The sequence below is a fragment of the Thamnophis elegans genome, chromosome 3, assembly GCF_009769535.1.
Source record: "Thamnophis elegans isolate rThaEle1 chromosome 3, rThaEle1.pri, whole genome shotgun sequence".
NCBI lineage: Eukaryota > Metazoa > Chordata > Lepidosauria > Squamata > Colubridae > Thamnophis > Thamnophis elegans.
Window position 1 is genome coordinate 28,221,059 of NC_045543.1, and position 22,437 is coordinate 28,243,495.

Consider the following 22,437-nt stretch of genomic DNA (forward strand, 5'->3'; position numbering starts at 1 on the left):
TCATAGGGCCGGTTTTAGCCCTCCGGAACCTTCAGGGGCTTTCAGGAGGTTTCCCCGAAGGCTCCTGAGGGCAAAAACTGACTCTACAAGCAAATCAGAAGTGACTTCTGGTTATTTCCGGTTTGCCCGTAGGGCCGGTTTTTTGTGTTCCGGAGGCTTCAAGGAAGCCTCTGGAGGGCGAAAAATGGCCTCAAAAGAAGGCATGAGCGCTAGCCAACTGACAAGGGAACGCCTCACGTGCCCTGACAAATGGCTCCGCGTGCCACCTGTAGCACGCATGCCATAGGTTCGCCATCACAGCCCTTGGGGTATGGCAACAGTCATAAATATGAACTATTTGCCAAGCATCTGAATTTTGATCATATGATCATGGGGATGCTGCAAAGGTCGTAATGGTGAAAAATGGTTATAACTCACATTTTTCAAGTGCCATTGTAACCTTAACAGTCACTAAATGAACTAGTCAAGGACTACCTGTAGTTGATTTCGTTTTTTCACTTCAGATTAATATGGAAATATACATCAGCAATTTATGATTTGTTCCACATTTAGCCCCTGGCCACATCTCCTTCCACTTCACACATCCATAATATACTTTAAGATGCATATACTGCAATGTGCCCAGCATGCTGGCTAAGGAATTCTGGCAGTTGAAATCCAGATATTTTAAAATTATCAAATTTGAAAAACACTATTCCAAACCATTTTTCTTAAATGATTATTTCTTTTCTGGCCACTGTGTGGCGCTATCAACCTTAAGAAGGATTTCCCAACTTTTCTCAAACTTTATTTGAAGATAATGTTGGAGGAAGAGGGAATGCTTCTGCATTTTGTAGTGATGTTTTGCTTTAATTGCAACTACATATGTTTCAATTAAAATAAACCAAAATTGCTATCTTTTGCTATTACCTATATTATGTGTTAACTCCAGATGTTAACGCTGCCCTGAGTCCTTTGGGAGAAGGGCGGCATATAAATCCAATGAACAAACAAACAACAGATGTTGCAAAAAAAGAGAGAGACTTTGTAGTGATTCAGCATCTAAGAAAATCCAATTGACCAATAAAGCAATTGACTTAAATGTAAGTCAATCAGTTTGAAAAGGACCCATATTTGTGTTAGAAGTGCAAGGAGGTACAAACAGCAGATTGCCTTTTCTTTCCTCCCTGCACAAAGGGCAAGAAAGGAGTTTCCTGATAGCTGGGAAATGGCTCCAATATCAAGCTAAAATCCAAAGCAAAACATCATTTTGTCACTTACGTTTTCTATAACAAATGTCCACTCTTTGTCTTCAAATTCTTCTGCATGGGGATCCTGAAAGGTAGGAATACAACGTTAAATTCCTTTCTGAACCCAATAAATCTATGGTAGAAAATAAACAGATGAACCCTGGATTTGGATCTAGAGGATGACAGAGCTAAAGTCTGAACCTATTGTCCTCTTTAGCAGCAATTTTCACTTCATCTTATTCTCTTTTGTATCTTCCAAATATTCTCTAGATAGGGGTGCATTTGCCAAAGCATAGCACTTAACCACTTAGTGGTAAAGTACCACTGAGTACAGGTTGGGGGAGGTTTAATAGAATCATATACTGGACTGAAAAGTAGCTGGTATGTTTTTTACCAGCCAAGAAGAAACCAGGAAGACTTTTGTGTCTGTTTAATATGTTAGTTTCACACCTTGTCTTACAGCGTTATATTGTATCATTGCTTTTCTTTTGGTCTTTGACTACAGATTGCTTTTTTAATCAACTATGTACAAAATCTTTCAAGATTTATTGATTTTTAAACAAGGAAAATGGAACACAGGTGTAGAGATTGAGTTTTTCTTATTACATAGTATTGTTCCAGCAGTTCTAAAGACCTTTTCTTTTGAAAGGTAATTTTCATTTATACTCTTTCTCCCCCCCACTTATTTAGAAAACTATATGTTGCATGTCATCATTACTAATGAATATCCATGTTGTAAATCAGCACATAAGAGGACTAAACTAAGCTTCAAAATCAATATGAGTGATAGATTTGAGTACACATACAGAGAGAGAGGGTGGAAGACAGAGGGGGGAGAGGAGAGGGAGGGGGGAGAGAGAGAGGAGGGAGGGAGGGAGAAGGAGAGGGGACGGAGGGGAGATAGATAGTTAGTTAGTTAGTTAGATAGATAGATAGATAGATAGATAGATAGATAGATAGATAGATAGATAGAGAAAGAGAGAGACAGAGAGAGAGATGCCAATTTCTAAAAATTTGAATAAAAGTGGGGGTAGCTCCTGGTTTTTGCTAAAAAAAAACCTAATGAAAGTCCAGGAGGTTGAGATGATTCATGTGCCTCCTTTAAGAGTATTTCCCTTTCAGATATTGGTATTTTGTGATACAAATACTTCATCGCTTTACATTGTTTCTTTCTGATTACATACATCATAACCAATTTTAATATTTCAGTCACGTTTTTGCAATGTGTAGAGGTGCCAGTTGGATAAAATATACATATAACAGATACTCATGGCTGGAAAGTAACTGTATATCTTTTCACGATCCAACCTGGGTCGGTCATTGGGACCAGAGGTATTGTACTCCGAGCTGTTTTATCTTTTTTTTCAGTTAATTCCCTACTAACGCATCACTTCACTAATTCAGGATAATATTTCATTCATTTGCTGAAATGAACCATATTTATAAGTGTTCATGTCATAATCTAGTTGGTAGGTCATCATGGGGGTACAAGCCTCTTATTTCACCCATTTCTTGAAAAAAAGCAACCTTCAGCCTCTTCCTCATATAACGACAACCTGTTAATTGGGACTAATCTAAGTTTGAGTTGTTCATTTTGACCACTGGACAATCACAGGCATCTTCCTATTTTCTTTGGTGAAATTGGCTCCATCATAGAAAATAAAGCCAGAGATATCATTTGGAAAGAAAAAGGTCAGAGAAGACAGACCATCATATGCATGTAGAGCAGAGGTAGTATTCAGGCAGTTCTGACAGGTTCTGGAGAACCGGTAGTGGAAATTTTGAATAGTTCGGAGAACCAGCAAATAGGCTGGCCCCATCCCTGCTACCTCCCAGCTGATCTTCTTTTGTTAGGGTGGGGAGGGAATGGGGATTTTGCAGAAGTGGGTTGCTCCCGCTTCAGCCTGGATCGGGCGAACTGGCAGTGGTGGTGGTGGGAGGCTCTGCCTACCTGCCCAGACACTTCTGCGCATGTGAGCGAGTGCACGAGCAAACCGGTAGTAAAAAAAAAAGGGAACCCACCACTGTTTTGCAGTAACCTACCCCCAGGAGTGGGGAGGGAATGGGGATTTTTCAGTATCCTTCCCCTGCCACACCCATAAAACCACACCCACAAAGCCATGCCGTGCCCACAAAGCCACGCCCACAGAACCGGTAGTAAAATTTTTTGAATCCCAGCACTGATGTAGAGGTTTCTCAAACAGAAGAACATGAACAAGTTCCTCTGAAGTTTCTGTTTAAGGCAAATACTCTGCCCAGTGACCGATTATCTATGCTTTTACGTTACAAGTGTTCAAGTATCTACTGCCCACTGCTAAGAGGCTATACTTAACATTCTCATTAGTTGGAGATGCCCAGACGTAACCTTTAATCCTATCAGCAAGGCCATTTCAACAGCCACTTACAGATTCAGATATAATGCAATTATATCACTTCCAGAACACAAGGCTTGTCTAGCTTGGTGCCTGTTCTTTACCCACACTACTATTTTAGAGTGCTGCTTTGCAAACAAATTCGGTCCTTTATCTCTGATTCCTATACAGACTGCATGAGCAATGCATTCTGTCATCAGCCACTGCCAGTATAGATAAAAACCAGGAGCACAGCTTTGATCTTCAGCTTTTAATCAGTGCAAATAGGTTCTGTTGGGAGGGATACTTTCATGCTGTGATGGCAGTCCAAACATCTTTCCTTCCTTCCTTTGGGACATATTTCTCCCCTACTTGAACCCATTGATCATCCCCAACCTTCTGCTCAACCTTCTCCAACATGGCACCTTTTAATTTAGTGGTCCAAAGTCCTCTTTTCTGTACCAACTGTATCCCTAAAGATTTGGGGACCACATTTTATTGTCCTAGATGATGAATTTAATTTCTAATAAAGTAATTTGACATGTACTGCAGACAAACAGTATTTCTTTGCCAATTTCATGATAGCATGATCTTCTATTTTGAAACCAAAAAACTTTTCATAGAAACAGCTTTTCTAGAATAAGACCTTGATGGGTTTATTTAATAAGGTCAAGCATACATGTTTTTAAATAGCAGGCCAATTTTTGTAGTATGTTCTCTAAAAGTGGTCCTGCAGTTCCTTGACAGCTTATTTATTGAGCTCAAAGCATTAAACATGAATGTGGATTCTTTACTTTGATTTATATTGAACCATTGACAATGTCAATGAATATATGCTAATCCTTCCAATTTGAAGGCATGCTTTGTTCAGTTCATCTTTGGATATCGTGGTAGCTCTGCAGTCCCAGTCTGTGGGTACTACTACAATAGGGGCACTGAAAGTCCATTGTTTCAGCGACTATGGGCCTGCTATTCTGTGATGCCACTCAGGGTTTTCTATCAGTTTTTGATGACATATATCTTCAAAGGCAGTGGAGGCTTCATAGCACAGAGCTCAGATCCTGTCAGCAGCCACAACCTAGGGTAGATGTCAGAGTCACATAGGGTTTCTTTCACAGTGTCTTTGTGGTGCTTGAGTAGTCAACATTGAGTCTCTTCCCACAGTTCAGTAAACCATACAGCATAAGGTGGTCATCCATTCTGATATCCCCCCCCCCATCTCATCTAGGCTATGATAATCAGGGACTCAATCTGGTGGACTCTGGGTGATAGAAGACCTCCAGGTTAGAGACATAGTCTTGCCAATGAATATTAAGGATGGAGTAGAGAATGTGCATGTGAATTTTTCCAATTGTTTGATGTGCCTTCAATACAGAATCAAGGACTCACATCCATAGAGGAGAGAAGAGATAACCACAGCTCTATAGAAATCCAGCATTCTGGAGATACAAATGTCATATTGATTGAGCACCCTAGTATGCAGCAATCCCAGTGTCTGGCTGGCCTGGCTGATCCTGGAGTCTATTGCTTGAGATGATGCTTCCCACGTATTTGTTGTTTACTTTTATCAGCTGGGTGACATGAACAGTGATTTTTGGTTTTATGGACTTGGTACTTGGCACAAGTTTTGTTCAGGTTGATAATCAGGCCAAGAACGACAGCAATATCTGAGAAGTTCAGCATCAATTGTATATCATTTTCTTTGTGCATCAAGAGAGCACAGTCAGCAGCAAAGAAGGTTTCTTAAATGGCTGTATGGAGCCACTTTGCCCATGTGTTTAAGCAGCAACGGTCAAAGTGAGAGCAATTCAAAACAAAGAAAAACAGACACTTACCTTAAAAAGTGTCACAGTGATTTCAATGTTTTCAGGAACAGGCCACACTACAACCCCACGGTAAGGATTCTTTATTCCTGGTTGCCAACTATGAGCCTGAAGAAAGAGTTGTGAGAGATAGGAAAAGTCTTGATCTATGTAGACGTAGCAGCTGAGATTAATGCAGAGAGCAACATTTGCTACTTAAAGGTAAAGATGAATGGGGGGGAAAAAAACAATGCATAGGACTAAAGCTAGATGTAGAAGAATCTAATACCAGTTAAGACAAAACCAGTCACAAACTGTCACTCTTTATTACCCCATAGAAGTGGAGAGAGTCTCTCATATTTACCACAATTGGTCGATATTTTTGCATGTGTATAGATTTAAAATGGTTTTCATCCACTATATAATTTGGCTGTTGGGCAATGAGAAGAAGCCCCTGTAATTAACTTCTAGTGTTGTAGGAAAGGGAGATAACCAAGTTAAACTTTTTACAAAATACCTGATTTGCCAACAGTTAAAAATGGAATGTCTCTATTTTTCTTATATATTGATATAATTGTGTTAAATGTGCTACAACTCCATCAGACATCCAGACTGAGATACACCGTCCTATCATTCCATTCCATTGTTATCTGGGTCATTATTCTCTCTCTCTTAGCCCAATTAGCTCACAGGGTTATTATGATGGTGGGGGGGGGGGAAGAGAAATATATATATTGCCCTGAAATCCTGTAAAAATATAGAATACAGAGATAAATAATAATAAAATATTTATGCCAAACTATACATTTAGATAAATTTTGGGACACAAATATCTTCTCAACACAACTGGATCCTGCATTTGATTTGCTTCCAAGAATGCATTTAGTTAAAACTAATTTCTTTGCTTATGCATTACTGGCAAGATGACTAAGACCTTCAGAAACTTTATTGATCTATAGACCTGGAGACAGATTTTTCTAATCGCATAAAAATATGCAAGATTTTTAAAAAATAGTTTTATTATAATTCTTGAACTTAACTGGAAGATGGAACTTAGTCCTACGATTCTTGCTATTTGAGAAATGGTCTTTGAATGTCCCTATTCAAACCAGGTTAATTAATGTTCTTTGCAAGGCTATTTTAACTCCTGAAGGATAGCTCAAATACTTAATAAGGAAGGAATGGTAATTTTGTTTTAAAAAAATAAAGACCAACTTTACTTGCTACTGAACATTCAGGATAGTTAGGAGGATCAGAGGGCTGCTGCCTCTATTATATGGCTGAACTAACAAAGGACTCTGCACTATGATGTCCAACAGAACAGATTCACTTTTCTTGTATGTAAGCAAAGGAAAGCAGAATTATTTCATATGAGTAGAAATGAACAAAGAACAATGGGATGGATTCCTATTAACGTAATATAGTATCTGCTCTGGACAGGATGGCTGTCCAGAGAGTGGTGAGGACAGTGGAAAATATTATTGGGAGTTCACTTCAGTCTATCCAGGACATGGCATATAAGCATTGCTTGACCAGGGTCAGTAGAATTGTCAGGGAATTACCCAGCCTCTTCATGATCAGTTTTCATTGTTATCTTCTAGGAGGAGGCTTCGTGATATCCAAAGCAGAACAACCAAATTCTGTAATAGCTTTGTTCCATATAGTATAAAATTCTTTTTTACGCTACATATTCAAAATGTATAACTTGGCATTTTTGCTGCCACTGCTGTTATTATAATATAATATATTATAATATATTGTTATTCTTGGGATGATGACATTGTTTGGTGGGTGGTATTACTTCTTTCAAGAGTGGGGCATCGGAATTTCATTTTAATGTGTGACATTGTGTATCAGAGGTTGTATTCAGCAGGTTCTGACCAGTGCTGGAGAACCAGTAGCGGAAATTTTGAGTAGTCCAGAGAATGAGTAAATACCACCTCTGACTGCCCCTGCCCCCATCTGTTCTCTGTCTCCCGAGTCCCAGCTCATTGGGAGGGAATAGGGATTTTGCAGTAAGCTTCCCCTGGAATGGAGATTTTACAGTATTCTTCCCCTGCCACACCCACCGAGCCATGCCCACTAATCCATTCCATGCCTACAGAACTGGTAGTAAAAAAATTTGAATCCCACTACTGTTGTGTATACAGATAAATGACAATAAAGGTTATCTTATCTTCTTATCTTATCTGGCACATTTCAGATGTATGCCTGGCATTTCTATTAATGATTTGTGTGCTGAAGCCTTCTGTGTGCTCATAACTCCTTCCATTTCTCTTAATATTAAAGAAGCACTTTAATTACCAAAATTATTTTAATCCTCTTTCTATATTTTTGAGAATGTACAAGAGCATAATTGAATAAAGAGACACAGAGTGGCTCATTCTGACTCCTTCAGGACTGAATCAAATAGTAAAAGTTGGTCTAATGCACAGGTGTCAAACTAGCTGCATCATGTTGCTGTCATGTGATGTTTTGCGATGTTTTTTCCCTTCACGGAGCTGGGATCGGCATGGTCTGCATGTGATGCATCCAGCCTGCGGGCCGTCAGTTTGACACCTCTGGTCTAGTGGCTGAAGCATTAGGCTAGAAAGCAGAAGACTTGAGTTTTGCCTTAGGCATGAAAACTCACTGGGTGATTTTGGGTTAGTCATTCTCTTTCAGCCCAACTCACCTTACAGGATTGCTTTTTTTAGGGAAAATAGGAGGAGGAAGGAGTATCAGGAATGTTTTTCCATCTTGAGGTATTTATAAAAATAATAAAGGTGGGATATAAATAAATAATAAATAATGAACAATTTCTATTTATTCATATCAATAAATAGACTCTAACTGGACCTGCGTCTTGTAGTAGAAAACCATGATCTTCAGCCCTCCTTTTTTCCAAATAAAATCAAGAAGAGGGAGATGAAAGTACAGAGAAAAGAAAGGGATGGGAAAGAGGAAAAGTTGAAAGGGACAATTGAAATTGATGAGGTAATCTGTGATAAATCAGATTTAAAAAAAAACAAATAGCACAATCCTCATTCTAGCCACCAGTGGTCCTGATTATTATAGGCAAAACAATATAAATTCTTCCACGTCAGAGAATTGGGCTACAACTGGAAAAACAGCATTTAAATTATCATTTAGCAATGATAGATTCAGCACTATCCACAACAGATGAATGGTTGGTGACAATGATGGAACTTGCTGTGACAGCTAAAATGACATCTTTGATTACAGAATGCCTATATTTACTGTTGACTGGAAATCTCTTATAGACATCTTGCATAAAACAGAAAAGAATAAATTTATGGTTTATGGTTTTGATGATTAGACAGGATAGATTATAGAAAGAAGAGAGTTATGCTGTAAACATAGTGTCAGAGTTAAATTTATAGTTGTACTTATAGCTGTTGTAAAGAAAATTGGAAGTTACTTCTTTGTATCTTTTTTCTTTTCTTTCTTGCACGTTTAGTTTGCATCATTACATAGTAAAATATATCCACAATAAACTAACAATGTTCTGGATAAAAGTGAGAAATAATTTGATTGTTTAAGCGATCTCCAGTTAGCCTTGTAGTATTTTTTTTTTGCTGAATATTATAGCATACATTTAAATTACTGTTTAATTTAATACATTTAAATTATTGTTTACTCTTTTTTATATAAACCTTCAGAAGAAAAATGTTGTTTGAACTGTGTTGTTCTTTTAATATTGTTACAAGAAGTACTATTATTGATAGTAAAATCCGGGGACATAAGAATGGGGGAAAATTAAAAACAATAGCATAGCAGATAGATAAGTTAATAAATCAGGATTTATATTACAACTGAATGCCATTAGAATAGCTTTCAAGGGAAATTGAAGAATCACTGATTTGTTTTTTTACACAATGTAGAGATTTGTATAACATAAACTTCCATAATGATAAATACTGAGGTTGCTATTAAGATTGAAAAAACATGCAGAGATACAAAGTCAGTCATAGCAGCAGGGTTTATTAACAATAACAGTAATGTATTACGACAAATTCCTTTAAAATTTTTAGATCTCTCATTCTTGTTTTGAATCAGGACAATTATCACGAGAGACTTCAAATTATATCCCCTAATTAATGGAAAATAAGACTAACCTTAGAAGATTTCCTTCGGCTTCTTCTTGTCCAAACCACTACCAATTTATCTGGTTGCCTATTGGGAAAAACAAATATATTCACTATTAAATGTTCCTATGTTGATTTTAAAAGCTACATGAGATTATAACATAAACAATAACATTGAAAATTATGCTGTGTCTGTCCATTCCTGCATACTATATTGTTTTTAAAAGCCTAAAATAAAATTAGCTACCGACATCAACCATTTTTTGTGTATGGTACTACTATGAAACTTCTCTTTTGAAAAATAATTATATGTATTATACAAATATTTAGAAAGCAAAGCAATTTAAATTATTTCTATGAGTGCTTTAATGTACATATAACACACACACATATAATTGTTTTCGTAGATTTTCACGGGTACAGGTATGCAGGTCTTGGCATATTCGGGTCTTTTCCCGTGTAAGATTGAGAGTATCTTGGCGACGTTTCGATGAGGTCCCACTCGCCATCTTTAGGCTGATGCCTTCAGCTTCGTGCTTGTGCGAGCAAAGCGTGATCGGAGCTGACATCTTTCTATAAATATTGGTGGGGGGATAGGGGGTGATGGCTTTGTTGCTGTAGACTGATTGGTTGGCTGTGTTGTAACATCTTGATTAGTTCATGGAGTTGATGTTTGCAGATTAGTCGGTTGTTTCATAGCATCCTATGTGGCTGAGGTACTGGCTGTGTGACTATTGTACTTTTGTGTTGTAATGACCTGGGTAATGGGCTGTGTGATGACATCCTCAGCTCTATTGTAGTGATATCCTGAGTCCTGTGCTGCAACCTCCTGGGGGGTTGGCTGCGTTGTAACATCCTGAGCCTTTGTGTTGTAATCTCCTGAGTTCTGTGATGTGATGTCCTGAGCAGATGGTTGAGGTGTAACATCCCGGGCTTTGGTTTGGCTCTGAGTTTGCGGTCTGGCTATGTGTTCATGGCGTCTGTCAGTTTGCTTTGTGTGGGGGTCAGAGTGGGGTGCAGCAGTTGGTGATGCCGCCGTGGTTTGGCTTCTGGATGGTGGTTGGTCTATGGGATGGGTTTGAGTCTGGTGAGGGTGATTGGTGGTTGCATCCTGTGTTGTTCTGGGTCCGGTGTTGGTTTTCATGGCTGGGATTCGAGGTCTCACTCGCCATCCTCAGGCTGGTGTTTTCAGCTTGCCTAACTTTATAAAATACAACTTTAAGGGAAAGAATCTGGGGGAAAATATCAGATGCTATCTACTTATCTTATCTTCTCTCCTGCCCTGGGATGGAGAGATAAAGGAATCTCTGGCCTGTTTCTCCTGTCCAGCCCACAAGTTCTTTTGTGCACAAAGGGGAGCTGCCTGCTCTCTTTTGGCAGGCAGTTCTTTTGGTCTGTCCATTTCACGACCACAACTGTGAAAACTGGGACTACAGTCATTGAACAAAATGGTCATGTGGGCATCTTGATTAACGATCATTTCACTCAATGACCAAGGTTCCAGTTCCAGTTGTGGTCATAAACTAAGGACTATCTGTACAAGTACAGCAACAATTAAAGCAATACAGCAATCTTAAAATGCTGAAACTTGGATAAAAACAAAAACATAAACATTGTGTATTATGTATTGTGGCATATTGTGGCATCTTATATTGTGAGCCGCCCTGAGTCCCCCCAGGGAAAAGGGCGGCATACAAATAAAGTAAAAATTAAAAAAAAATCATATAACACAAGGTTCGGCTAAGGCAGGCCCAGGAAAAGTTACATTTAGTGCAGTAATACAACCGCTATGCCCCGGTACGGGTGTACCAGTGCCTGCTGGGAGCACCAGGTACCGTTCCGTTCCGGTGCTCCAGAGGGCCCACCCACCCACCTGCTCTCCTTACCTCTATTTGAGCCAACTGGGGCATTTGCGCATGTGCATGGGGTGTACAGTGCCTGTGCAATACTCCACCGAGCAGCTGGAGTGTCACAGGTAGTGGGTACGCATGCGTGTGCTGCGCATGTGCACATGGTGGACACCCGGCCCCGTTGTAGCGTACCGGTTGCAACGGGAGCTGGAACCCACCACTGATTTAGTGTCACTAAGGCCACTCATGCCTGCTGCGATGAATTAGACTCAAGAAGGACCTCAGGCTACACATTTGTTCCTTTAAATTGAGGAGAAAATCTGGAGAAAGTCCCTCAATGTGTACTGACAAATGAGTACATAAAAAGGTATTCTTTTCAGATGTCTGCTTCTTAAACAAGAATAAAAGCAGCAGTGAGATTCAGCCAGTTTGCACCACTTCGGGAGAACCGGTTGTTAATTTTCTGAGCAGTTTGTGAACTGGTTGTTAGAATAAATCTTTAGGGCAGAGAACCTATTGTTAAATTATTTGAATCCCACCACTTACTAAAATAATTCTGCAAAGGATCCAGTTGACAACAAATATAGCTGCTTGATTGTCATGAGATTGAGCAACACAAGTTGGAAGGAAGTCCTTTCCTGGAAAAATCTACATTGGATGTGCATGAAGGATGTACCTGCTTTATAAATATACAAGATAGCTAAGTGGTTTCTTCTATCTTTATTAAAATTTTAGAGAGCCAAGCATTCTATGTTTTCATGCTTCTCTTTTTGAACAGCAGAATTTGTCATTCAGTGCTTCTTGGACTAGCTATGGGATCACACCATACTTGTGCACCTCTTAATTTTTGGCAGAAATGGAAATTTAAATGGAGTGCCTTTCTTCAGTTCCACATCCCAAGTTCTAAACCCTAACTGGTTTTTAAGACAAATTACCAAAAATATGAATTCAGCTTGTAATCAGTCCAAGTAATTGATGTCAAACATTACCACCCCATCCCGAGAAGTAATCAAAAGCCTGCTACTAAATGGTAATAGTAATCTTTCAGACATTATTATGTGAAGACCTAACCCATTGAAGAAAAATGGAAGGAAAGAAAAGAAGAGAATGATCAACAGGAAGGTTGATGGACTCAGCTAGAGTGGCATACAGGTAGTCTTCAAATTACAACCATTTGTTTAGTGACCACTCAAAGTTACAACAACACTGAACAAAAGTGACTTATGACCGCTTTTCATACTTAGGACCCATGGTCCTAAGTACTTGCAGCCCCCATGGTCATGTGATCAAAATTTGAATGCTTGGCGACTGGTTCATATTTATGACAGTTGCAGTATCCCAGGACCATGTGCTAACTTTTGCAATTTTCTGATAAGCAAAGTCAGTGGGAAAACCAGATTCACTTAACAACCATGTTATTAACTTAACAGCTGCAGTGTTTCACTTAACAATTGTGGCAACAAAAGTTGTAAAATGAAGCAAGCTCACTTAACAACTGTCTCGCTTAGCAACAGAAATGTTGGGCTTAATTGTGATCATAAGTTAAGGACTACCTGTATTTATTTATTTATTTATTTATTTATTTATTTATTTATTTATTTATTTATTATTTATTTGGAGTTTTTATATGCCGCCCAATTCCAAAGGACTCCGGGCGGCTTACAAGAAATGTAAAAAGCACATAACGACAAAACAATTTAAAACAATTCATACATTCATTCTAGTCGGGGCCGGACCTCAACAGTGAGGTCAACAGCCCCAGGCCTGTCGGAACAGCCAAGTTTTTACGGCTTTCCTGAAGGCCATCAGAGTGGGTATGGTCCAGATTTCCGGGGGGAGCTGGTTCCAAAGAGTCAGAGCAGCCACCGAGAAGGCTCTCCTCCGAGGGCCTGCCAGCCGACATTGTTTGGCCGACGGCATCTGAAAGAGGCCCAATCTATGGGATCTTACTGGCCGCTGGGAGGTATGTGTCAGCAGGCGGTCTCAAAGGTATCCTGGCCCTAAGCCATGTAGGGCTTTAAAGGTAATAACCAACACCTTGAATTGAATCCGAGACCAATAGGTAGCCAGTGCAGCTCACGGAGGATAGGTGTAACATCGGTGTACCTCGGCACACCCAATATTGCCCGCGCGGCCGCATTCTGTACTAACTGCAGTCTCCGAACACTTTTCAAAGGTAGCCCCATGTAGAGCGCGTTACAGTAATCCAGCCTCAAGGTGACAAGGGCATGAGTGACCGTTAGAAGCGCATCCCGGTCCAAATAGGGCCGCAATTGGTGCACCAGACGAACTTGGGCAAAGGCCCCCTTGGTCACAGCCGACAGATGATGCTCCAATTTCAGCTGTGAATCCAGGAGGACTCCCAAATTGTGAGCCCTCTCTGAGAGGCATAAATTTTCTCCCCCCAGGATTAAGGATGGGCTGTTGGAAGATCTTAGGGACAGATCAGGAGAAAAACCAATGTGATTGCTAGGAGCCAACAACAACTTTATGATACATAATCATTGTATCAATTGTTTTTTGCTTTTCTCTTATTGACTCTTGATAGATAGTGTTGTAGAGGATATCATGATTTTTTAAAAAAAATAAATGAGACAAGGAGAGCAATATTTTTCTGTAATATTGCTATCTTGTGATACAAAGTACGGCTTTCCCATCACCTCTTTATTAAAAGAAATGACAGCAATCATTAAACCAAATCAAACGTGTTGCCTAGTACCGCGAAATGACAGCATATACATTTGATAAATAAATAAAGTGTCAGAATGATTAAACTCCAACACCCACATCTAATACTGAACCTAATTTAAAAACATAATAAAATTTCTTTCAATTCAGAATAATTGACACTTTATTACTGTTGCTACCCCTGACCTTTTCTTCCTCTTTAACATTATCAATGATTCAGAAAAGACATAAGAAAAGAGATAAAGTCTGCATGCGTACTATTGCACCTAATTCAAATTTTACTGTGTTTGATTTGGGTTGAATTAATTACTGCATTCTGCTAAATTGCTCTTTTGAAGCAAGAACAAAAAATATATAATTAACAAGTAAAGTACCAATGTTGGTACAACAGTAAACAGATGCACCTATTGAAGGATAAAAATAATTATGCAAAGAACAAATTCAGAACGCTTTGAAGGTAAAAGTTATGTCACTAGTTCATTGCTTTTTTTGTTAGTATCATATGCTGAATTTTCATAGAGAAACCATACTTCTAATTTTGTGCCTAATTCAGCTAGCAATCATTCACAAAAGCACAGTAATAAACAATAACAATTGATTTTCAAACCAATGTGAGCTTTTACTACCAAAATTGTGTCCCTGAGAAAAAACCAAAGCAGAGTGAGTGCTAGCCTAGCTGTACAAGGTAACTTTATCTGAATGATACAGCAACAACCAGTAATTTTCCCAGCTTCTCCATCTTTCTGTCATGTGTTCATTTAGTAACCATTTTGCTTAACAACTAACTGCATTTTTCAGAGTATAAGACGCACCAAGGTTTTGATGAGGCAATTTTTTAAAAAAAGTAGGTAGGTAGATAGAGGGATAGAGAGGGAGAGAAAGAGAGAGAAATACAGGAGGTAGGCAAGGAGAGAGAAAGAGTAGTTAGGTAAGTAAATAGGTAGATAAAGGGGGGAGGAGAGAGAGAAATACAGTAGATAGGTAGGTAGGGAGAGAGAGTGTAGGTAGATAGGTAGGTGGATAGAAAGAGGGAAATAGAAAGAGAGAGAGAGAAAAATACAGTAAATAGGTGAAGAGAGAGAGAGAGTAGGTAGGTTGGGAGGTAGAGGGATAGAGAGAGAGAAATAGAGAGAGGGGGAGAGAAATACAGTAGATAGGTAGGGAGAGAGAATGACAGTAGGTAGGTAGGTAGATGTTTCCAGGTGTATTTATCCATGTGCTGGAGAAGGAAATCGCTGACAATCTGCAGCACCTTTGTTTCTGCTGGCATAGCACTTGATCAATCTAATTCTCATCAATCAGTTAAAGAGCTCTCCGAAAGGAAAAAAAAAGTTTTTGCACTCTGCAAACCTCCCAAAAACATCCCCTTTTTTTCAAAAAAGGGGCCCATTTATTTATTTTTTAAAAAGGCATGAATAGCCTTGGTAAGTTATTGGAGTAGAATGTGGTCACTAAATAAGGAGTGGCTATAAGCTTAGATTTATTTTTAAATGGCTTTTAATGTCCTCTGAAAATTTAATATTGCTAAATTCTGGCCAATATTTTAGGTTATAAAATAGGTTTTTTTCCCCAAGAAACACCCCCATCATATTTTACTAGAAGTTATAACTGCTGTTTCATTCAAATAAACCAATGCAGCAAATCAGAAATAGTAACTGCATTTAGACATTGCCTTCTGCTTACACATTTTTGTTTATGTTACGTTTGCTGCTGCGTTTGACCTAATAAGGAGGAAATGCTTATTTAGCATTATTTCCTATTTTTTCCAGACCAAGAAGATAGGAATATGCCAATTTGTAAAACTAAAAATAATGGCTTGCTTTACAAACTGCATCCATGGTTAGCAACTTTTCTATGTTCCATTTTCTATGTTCCTGAGTGAAATCTGCCTAGAGAACACAAAAGGAATTTATTTGTACAATGCTAGATGTTAGCTTAGACTTAGACTCTGCTCAGCTACCTAGTCATTAATTTACTTCATACAAATGTTGGTTACTTACAGTTAGGGAAATCTGTAGGTTGTATTTTATATGCAGATCGCATTTCCCTGAATGGTTTTTTTTCTTTAAGCAGACATTTGTTTAGAAGTTCAAGTGAACAGCCCTATATTTGTTCTGTAAGGAGTCACCTGCAGTTCACATATTCTAACTAAGTTGTTTTGATGTGTGCTGTCCCAAGATATTTTGAACTATGATATTTTGATCCTTAAGTCTATTTTTGCCTTGACCATTGATTCAGCCCAATGCTCTGATCCTGTTGCCAAAATTGCCAGTTTGCAGACAGAACGGAAGAGTGAAAGTCCAAGAATAGATCGAAGTTTTATTTGAATCAGTAGAGTTGTAAAACAAAATACTGCAATGTGACGTGTTCCCATTCAGGATTACAGTCAGAAAAATAATTCTTCTTCCACTAATTTCCATTTCAACTCCATCCTCTTTTGATTCCATCTTAATAGGCCTTCAAATTAAGGTAGCTACACTATACTCACCCCATTCCAAGAAGTTTTGATATATGGAGGATTCGTGGTTTTTTTTCCCTTTAGGGATATTTTTGTTTTGAAAAACAAAACAGGGTTATTGCAATTCATAACATTTCCCCTTTTATTTCTTAGTAGCCACTGTTTGCTTCATGTTTCCTGGCATTTATCACCTGAGTTTACATGAAACGGAGTGATTATTGGCTTCAGAAATCTTCCTACCCATTTAACAATGAACAATGTTGCATACTAAATGAATTTTTCCAAAAGCTCTTTCTTCTTCACTTTAATAAAACCTTGATGGGAGGAAAAAGGTACAAACTTTTTGGCATGTATTGATTCAAGTAAAAGCCATTATTTCCAAAAACGTGCACTTTTTAAAACTGTCAGAATGTATTTTGCTGTTGTTGTTGTGTCTTAACCAGGACTTCTTTAAGTGCAATGTTAGAAAGACATCATAAATGATTTGACCTTTAAATGCACTGTTTATATAACAAAATACACAAGCACAAATCAGATAGCATAGACAGCAGAACTCTGTCTTTATCACAAAGTCTCTTTGCCAAGGTCATGTTTTCGCTTTCTGTCAAGCAAATCTCTGGCTTGATCTTGTTTAATTTAAAATAAAGTCAGAAAGCAGCAACCAGTGGCCTCCTACACTTGCATGCCACTTATTGGATTTAATTTTAAGAACAAGGCCCTTAGTAGGCAGTGCCCCATTCTTTAAAAAAATCAACAAAAAGGCACTATGTACATTATGTTGAATCAAACCAGGTTGCAACCAAATATGCCAAAAATATAGCAAGAAAAAGGTGTACAAGTGATATTCTGTGGGATTAGTTCTAGAATAAAGTAATTCTTGACATAAAACCCAACAATGTCTTCAGTTAAGACTCTACAGTAATAGATAAAATGTTACAATTCAGATAAGGATATTGGAGCTCAGCTTCTTATAGTTAATTGTCTTGTATTTGAACTGAACCTTAAAGAAGCCATATAAATATATGTTGTTATAAGAGCAGAAGAGGCAGTTTTGAACATTATCAGAACCTTGGAGAGTTCAGTTTAAGCTGGGTTTACTCTCAACATAAATTATTCCAGCATTTACCAAAATGTGTCAACTGCTTAAGAAAGAACACATGACTCCTTAGCTCAATTACTGTTTGCTGCAGACTCTGGACTTAAGGAACCTTGACCCTTTCTGAAGTCTAGACTCCTACATCTCAGGTGGATAGCTAATAGTAGAGCAACAGGTTGGAAAGGCACAAAAAAGGTATGGAGGATTAATTCTGGATTCAGTATGTCACACTTTATTGCTCTGAGTCTTGTTCAAAACCTTTCTGGGCTCCTGATCACAGGGACATCACAACAACTAGTATGAGAAATATACTATAACTACAATACTACTGTATTTTGAAAACCAATTAGACTTAATACAAAGACATTTGGACAGCTATGCAATGAACAATATAGGTAGTCCTCAACATGACTTTAATTGAGCATGAGTCATGACGATCAGACTTGTTTTTATGACTTTCACAGTGGTTGTTAAGCTTATGTGACAGTTGCAATGCTGTGGGGAATTAGCAAATGTTTTAGCAATAGCACTTAGATTTATATACCACTTTAGAGCCCACTCTAAGTGGTTTACAAAGTCAGCATATTGCCCCCAACAATCTGGGTCCTCATTCTACCGACCTTGGAAGGATGGAAGGCTGAGTCAACCTTGAGCCAGTCAGGATTGAGGGAATCGAACTACCGGCAATGTGAACAGAGGTAGCCTGCAAGCCTGCATTCTAACTACTGTGCTACCACAGCTCTTTTATTCACTATTTTGCTGGAAACTGGAAGTAAATGCTGGTCTCTCTTAGTTGTCTTGGTGGACTTGTGATCTCCTCTACTTCCTCTTTCAACTTATTAAATCTATTCAACACCCCCCCCCAAGAAGCTATTTCCACTACCAACATAGAATACCAATACCAAACCAGAATACCTAAAATATGCTATTTCATAAAACCTTCCAAAATCTTCCCTCTGCTTCTGTGATTTGGCCTTGCCTGTAGTAGAGTCTTGCTCACGTAAGACATTCAGCAGACCAATTTACAAGGCACTGTTATTGTTATGTTATGTTATGTTATGATTTAGACCAGCACTTGTATGTATGGTCCTTAGGGGTACCCAAAGCTACTGCAGATGGTAGGCAATGTGAAGGTACCAAAATAAAATTAATTTTCTTTTGATAACTTGTCAATATATTGTAGTTGTTGACTTCTCTCTTGACTGTTCAAAAGATGTGTTTAATTAATTAAAACTTCCTGCTGCGATTGTCTTACCAAGAGAAGGTAGTATTACAACTCAAGTGGCTTTGATGAGCATGGAATAAGAACTGGCAGCCATGAAGTTGAAACTCCAGGTGCTATAAAAGCAGAGAGAAGGCAGGGAATAAAAAGGGAAAGATGATCCAGGCTCTGTCCAGTGCACAGAGAATAATGACAACATCAAATCATTTGAAGCAAAGAAATTCCAGAGAAAACTTCATGGCCTAACATCCATGCTAGGCTTAACCTAGGCTTAACATATGTAAACAACTAGACTTTATCTGACAGCCCAGTAAAGCAGTTTTAGGCTCAAGAAGGTTTACTGGGTTCACACGAAACAATAGTTAGTTGAATAAGTCACAGCAGTTGTGTTCACAATTCACACTAAGCTGTATCAGTTTGTTTGTTTTTAAGCTTAGTATTATGTGCATCTGGTTACTCACTACTCTAAGGCTTTGCAGTAAGATTGAAATTTGAATAAATCTTATATACTTAGCTCTTGTCCAGCAGAATCAGCTACTATCAATTCTCATTTACTCAAGTGTTGCAAGCTACACAATGAAAACATAAATTTGAGAGATGATCATTTTACCTTCAAATGTGCTGGAAAGGTAATACCAAAATTTCCCAGCCAGCATCACTGATGATTGTTCACTGACATTCATATTAAAAAAAAAAACTATGGCAGATCAATTTGTTTAGTAAAAAATGAAATATCTCAACAATTTGAAGAGAAAGCTGAGCATATGACAGATCATTTCTACATTTTCTTTTTACATACCAACATATCAAGACTAGCCAAAGTAGCTACACTATCTAGCTCTATTCCTTAGAGCAATTTTATATTACCAAAATCCACAAATTATTTAACCCATACAAGGAAGGAAGGAAGGAAGGGAGGGAGGGAGGGAGGGAGGGAGGAAGGAAGGAAGGAATGGATACCCTGTATATATATTTTAACCAATATGATAACAACAGCAGAAAAATGCATCCTAGTTATAGCTTGAAGAGACAAGGGGGGTGGAGGGACACATATTTCAATGTTGTAATCATACACAGAATTCTGAACTCCAGGGAGAAATTGAAATACTTAGTCTGAAATATGAGAGCGATTCTTAGCATCCAGACAAAATATGCATAACTTGAAGCAAAATCTCCTGTTGCTAAAAGTCATTATGACACACACAGCAGTTTCTGCATGACTTGTAGACTTTTTAAGATTTTCACCATTTAAAAAACAAAAAGCCTTTAATGGCCAACCACAGGGTATTTGCTTTTAATCAATGGGTCAGTCTTGTCTTGTCTTGTCTTGTCTGATAGAGCAATTTTTGAAATATCCGCCCTATATGGAAATATCCATAGCACAGAATTTGAAAACAGACAGAACGTCCATAAAATGTCATAGTGGAAAAACACACGTATACTGGAAAAGGTTTTGGATTTCTCTCCATATTCAGAAATAGTTGTACTACTCCTACTTTCTCTCTCGGTTTATATTTGTGATCACAGTTTTGGGCAGGTGGCACAAATAATTAATAGTGTTCTAAGCATCTAAACATTCTGTCTCGCACAGAGACCTCAGCAATACATACATTTATTCATTTATTTTTATTTACACATTGAATGTGATTTATTAAAACTTGATGAACAAATATTAAAAACTATAAAAACTTGTGAATTTAGGTTTACAGGGTCTAATTACATAAACAAAGGACCAGAAGTTAGACTGTATTAACAACTTTGATTTTAGACAAAGATTGCTCCTTGTCCATTCTTGTAGCTGCTGTAGCGGATCCCCCCCACAGCAGAACTGGAAAAAGAAGACATCACACATCGTAGAACAACGGTTCACGGTTTTACTTTGTTATTACTCCATTTCACAATTTCCCAACTTTATTTTGAGGACAAATCCAGGCTATATCTTTCAGTCTCAGTCTATCCTCACTTCACATCGGACAGGGGTGTCAAACTCACGGTATCACGTTGTCATCATTTGACGTATCATGACTTTTTTCCACTTTGCTAAACCAAGGGTGGGCATGGCCAGCATATGACACATCTGGTCCGCAGGCCACGAATTTGACACCCCTGACATAGGACCTCTCTTATAAGATACTGGCAATGTCTTTGTTCTTTCCGCTTTTATGTATGAAATAGATGAGAAATTGTTTTTGCTATTTATTTTCTCTAAATATTTTTGCTTCTGCGCTCCAACTTGCTTTTCAACTGTTACCCATTGTTTCTTAATCCATATAAAATTTTATCAATTTGGTCTTTTCTCAGCACCAGTGTCCCTGCAAAGCTGGCAAACTTTGTTCTTCTCTATTTTTAATTTATTATTTAAAAATAAGCGAACCAATCAAATCATTACGAATAAACAAATTAACCAAACCATTTCCCCTTTCTATAGCCGATATTTTTCTCTGAAATGTAAGCAATTGTATTTGCTCAAGTCGTTCTATTCCCTAGTAGAAACCATTTGAATCAATTCTCAAAGATAGCAGTTGAATGTTTTGAACATAAAAATATATTCAAGAACTAAGTAAACTTTTCAGATATGGGTATAAGTATGAGTCACTAGATAAGGTTGCCAAGATGCACTACTGCCAGAGTTAACATCTGCATTTCAAAACATGAGCAAAGTTTAGTCACATACCTGGGGAGTGATGACAAGAGCCATATGCAAATCTACTACCCGCCACTCCCCAGCCCTAGCAAACCTTTTCAGAGGAAAACAAAGAAGAGATTAATAATATATGTAAAATGAAAAAATGGAAAACATCTGTGGCCCTGTTATGAAGTAAATAATAATTCTGTAACAAAGAACAGAGTTGTTTTGATTTAAAGAGTATGTTGTCTGTTCACAAAGTATGTTGGTAAATAAAACTAATTGTTAAATACAAAGCTGTAATTGTCATAATTAACTGCTCCTTTAAGAGATAGTCTAAGATAATATACCACTATAAAAAAAGAAAAGAGTATAGAGAACTAGAATTCTTATATAAAGGTAGTGGCAAGAAAGATCTTAAAGTACATTTATTTGTCTGCCCAATAAATGTAAAATCAGCTGTGACATTTCTTACCCTAATCCTTGTTTATCAATATAATTGGCTGACTGAGTAAAGAAGAGATTAGTCCATGAAGGAAGGCCAGGACACACTTAGACAAGATAAGGAAGGATAAAGATATTTCTATGACCAGAAAAATCAGAAAAGTTAAAACAATAATCTTTCCGGTGGCTGTGAAAGCTGGACATTTGGAAAGAGCACCAGAAAAAAAATAAGGCCTTCAAATTACTGATTAATATATGCTTATTCAGAATGCTGTGGACTATAAGAAGAATCAACAGACACAAGGGTTGGGTTGTATCAATAATACCACAAGATTGACCTTGGAAGAACTAATCCCAAATTATCACTAAGAACAGGCCAAGACAATAAGCAATTGCCTAAATCATCAACTAAAATGTTCAGTCACCTAATATCTGTGTCTACAATATCCGTTCCACCTGATTCACATTCCAGGCTTATGTGGCCATATTGATGCCATTTGTGAATCAAGTAAAACATTCAGAATCTTATGTATAACAATTCTCATAATAGATTTGGATAATTTGTGGTATTTTCTGGTAAACC

General features: G+C 37.9%; 1 protein-coding gene across 3 annotated transcripts in view; it reads right to left on the reverse strand.

The window, feature by feature from the left end:
* The window catches only part of EHBP1 (EH domain binding protein 1), a 255,357-nt gene that overhangs the window by 204,010 nt on the left and 28,910 nt on the right, over window positions 1-22,437 (reverse strand). For all 3 annotated transcript variants that reach the window (XM_032212780.1, XM_032212778.1, XM_032212779.1), the window contains exons 3-5: window positions 9,501-9,558; window positions 5,416-5,511; window positions 1,261-1,314 (exon numbers count right to left, since the gene is read on the reverse strand). In XM_032212780.1, the coding sequence (XP_032068671.1) occupies window positions 1,261-1,314; window positions 5,416-5,511; window positions 9,501-9,558 (208 nt within the window). The remainder of the gene's footprint in view (window positions 1-1,260; window positions 1,315-5,415; window positions 5,512-9,500; window positions 9,559-22,437) is intronic.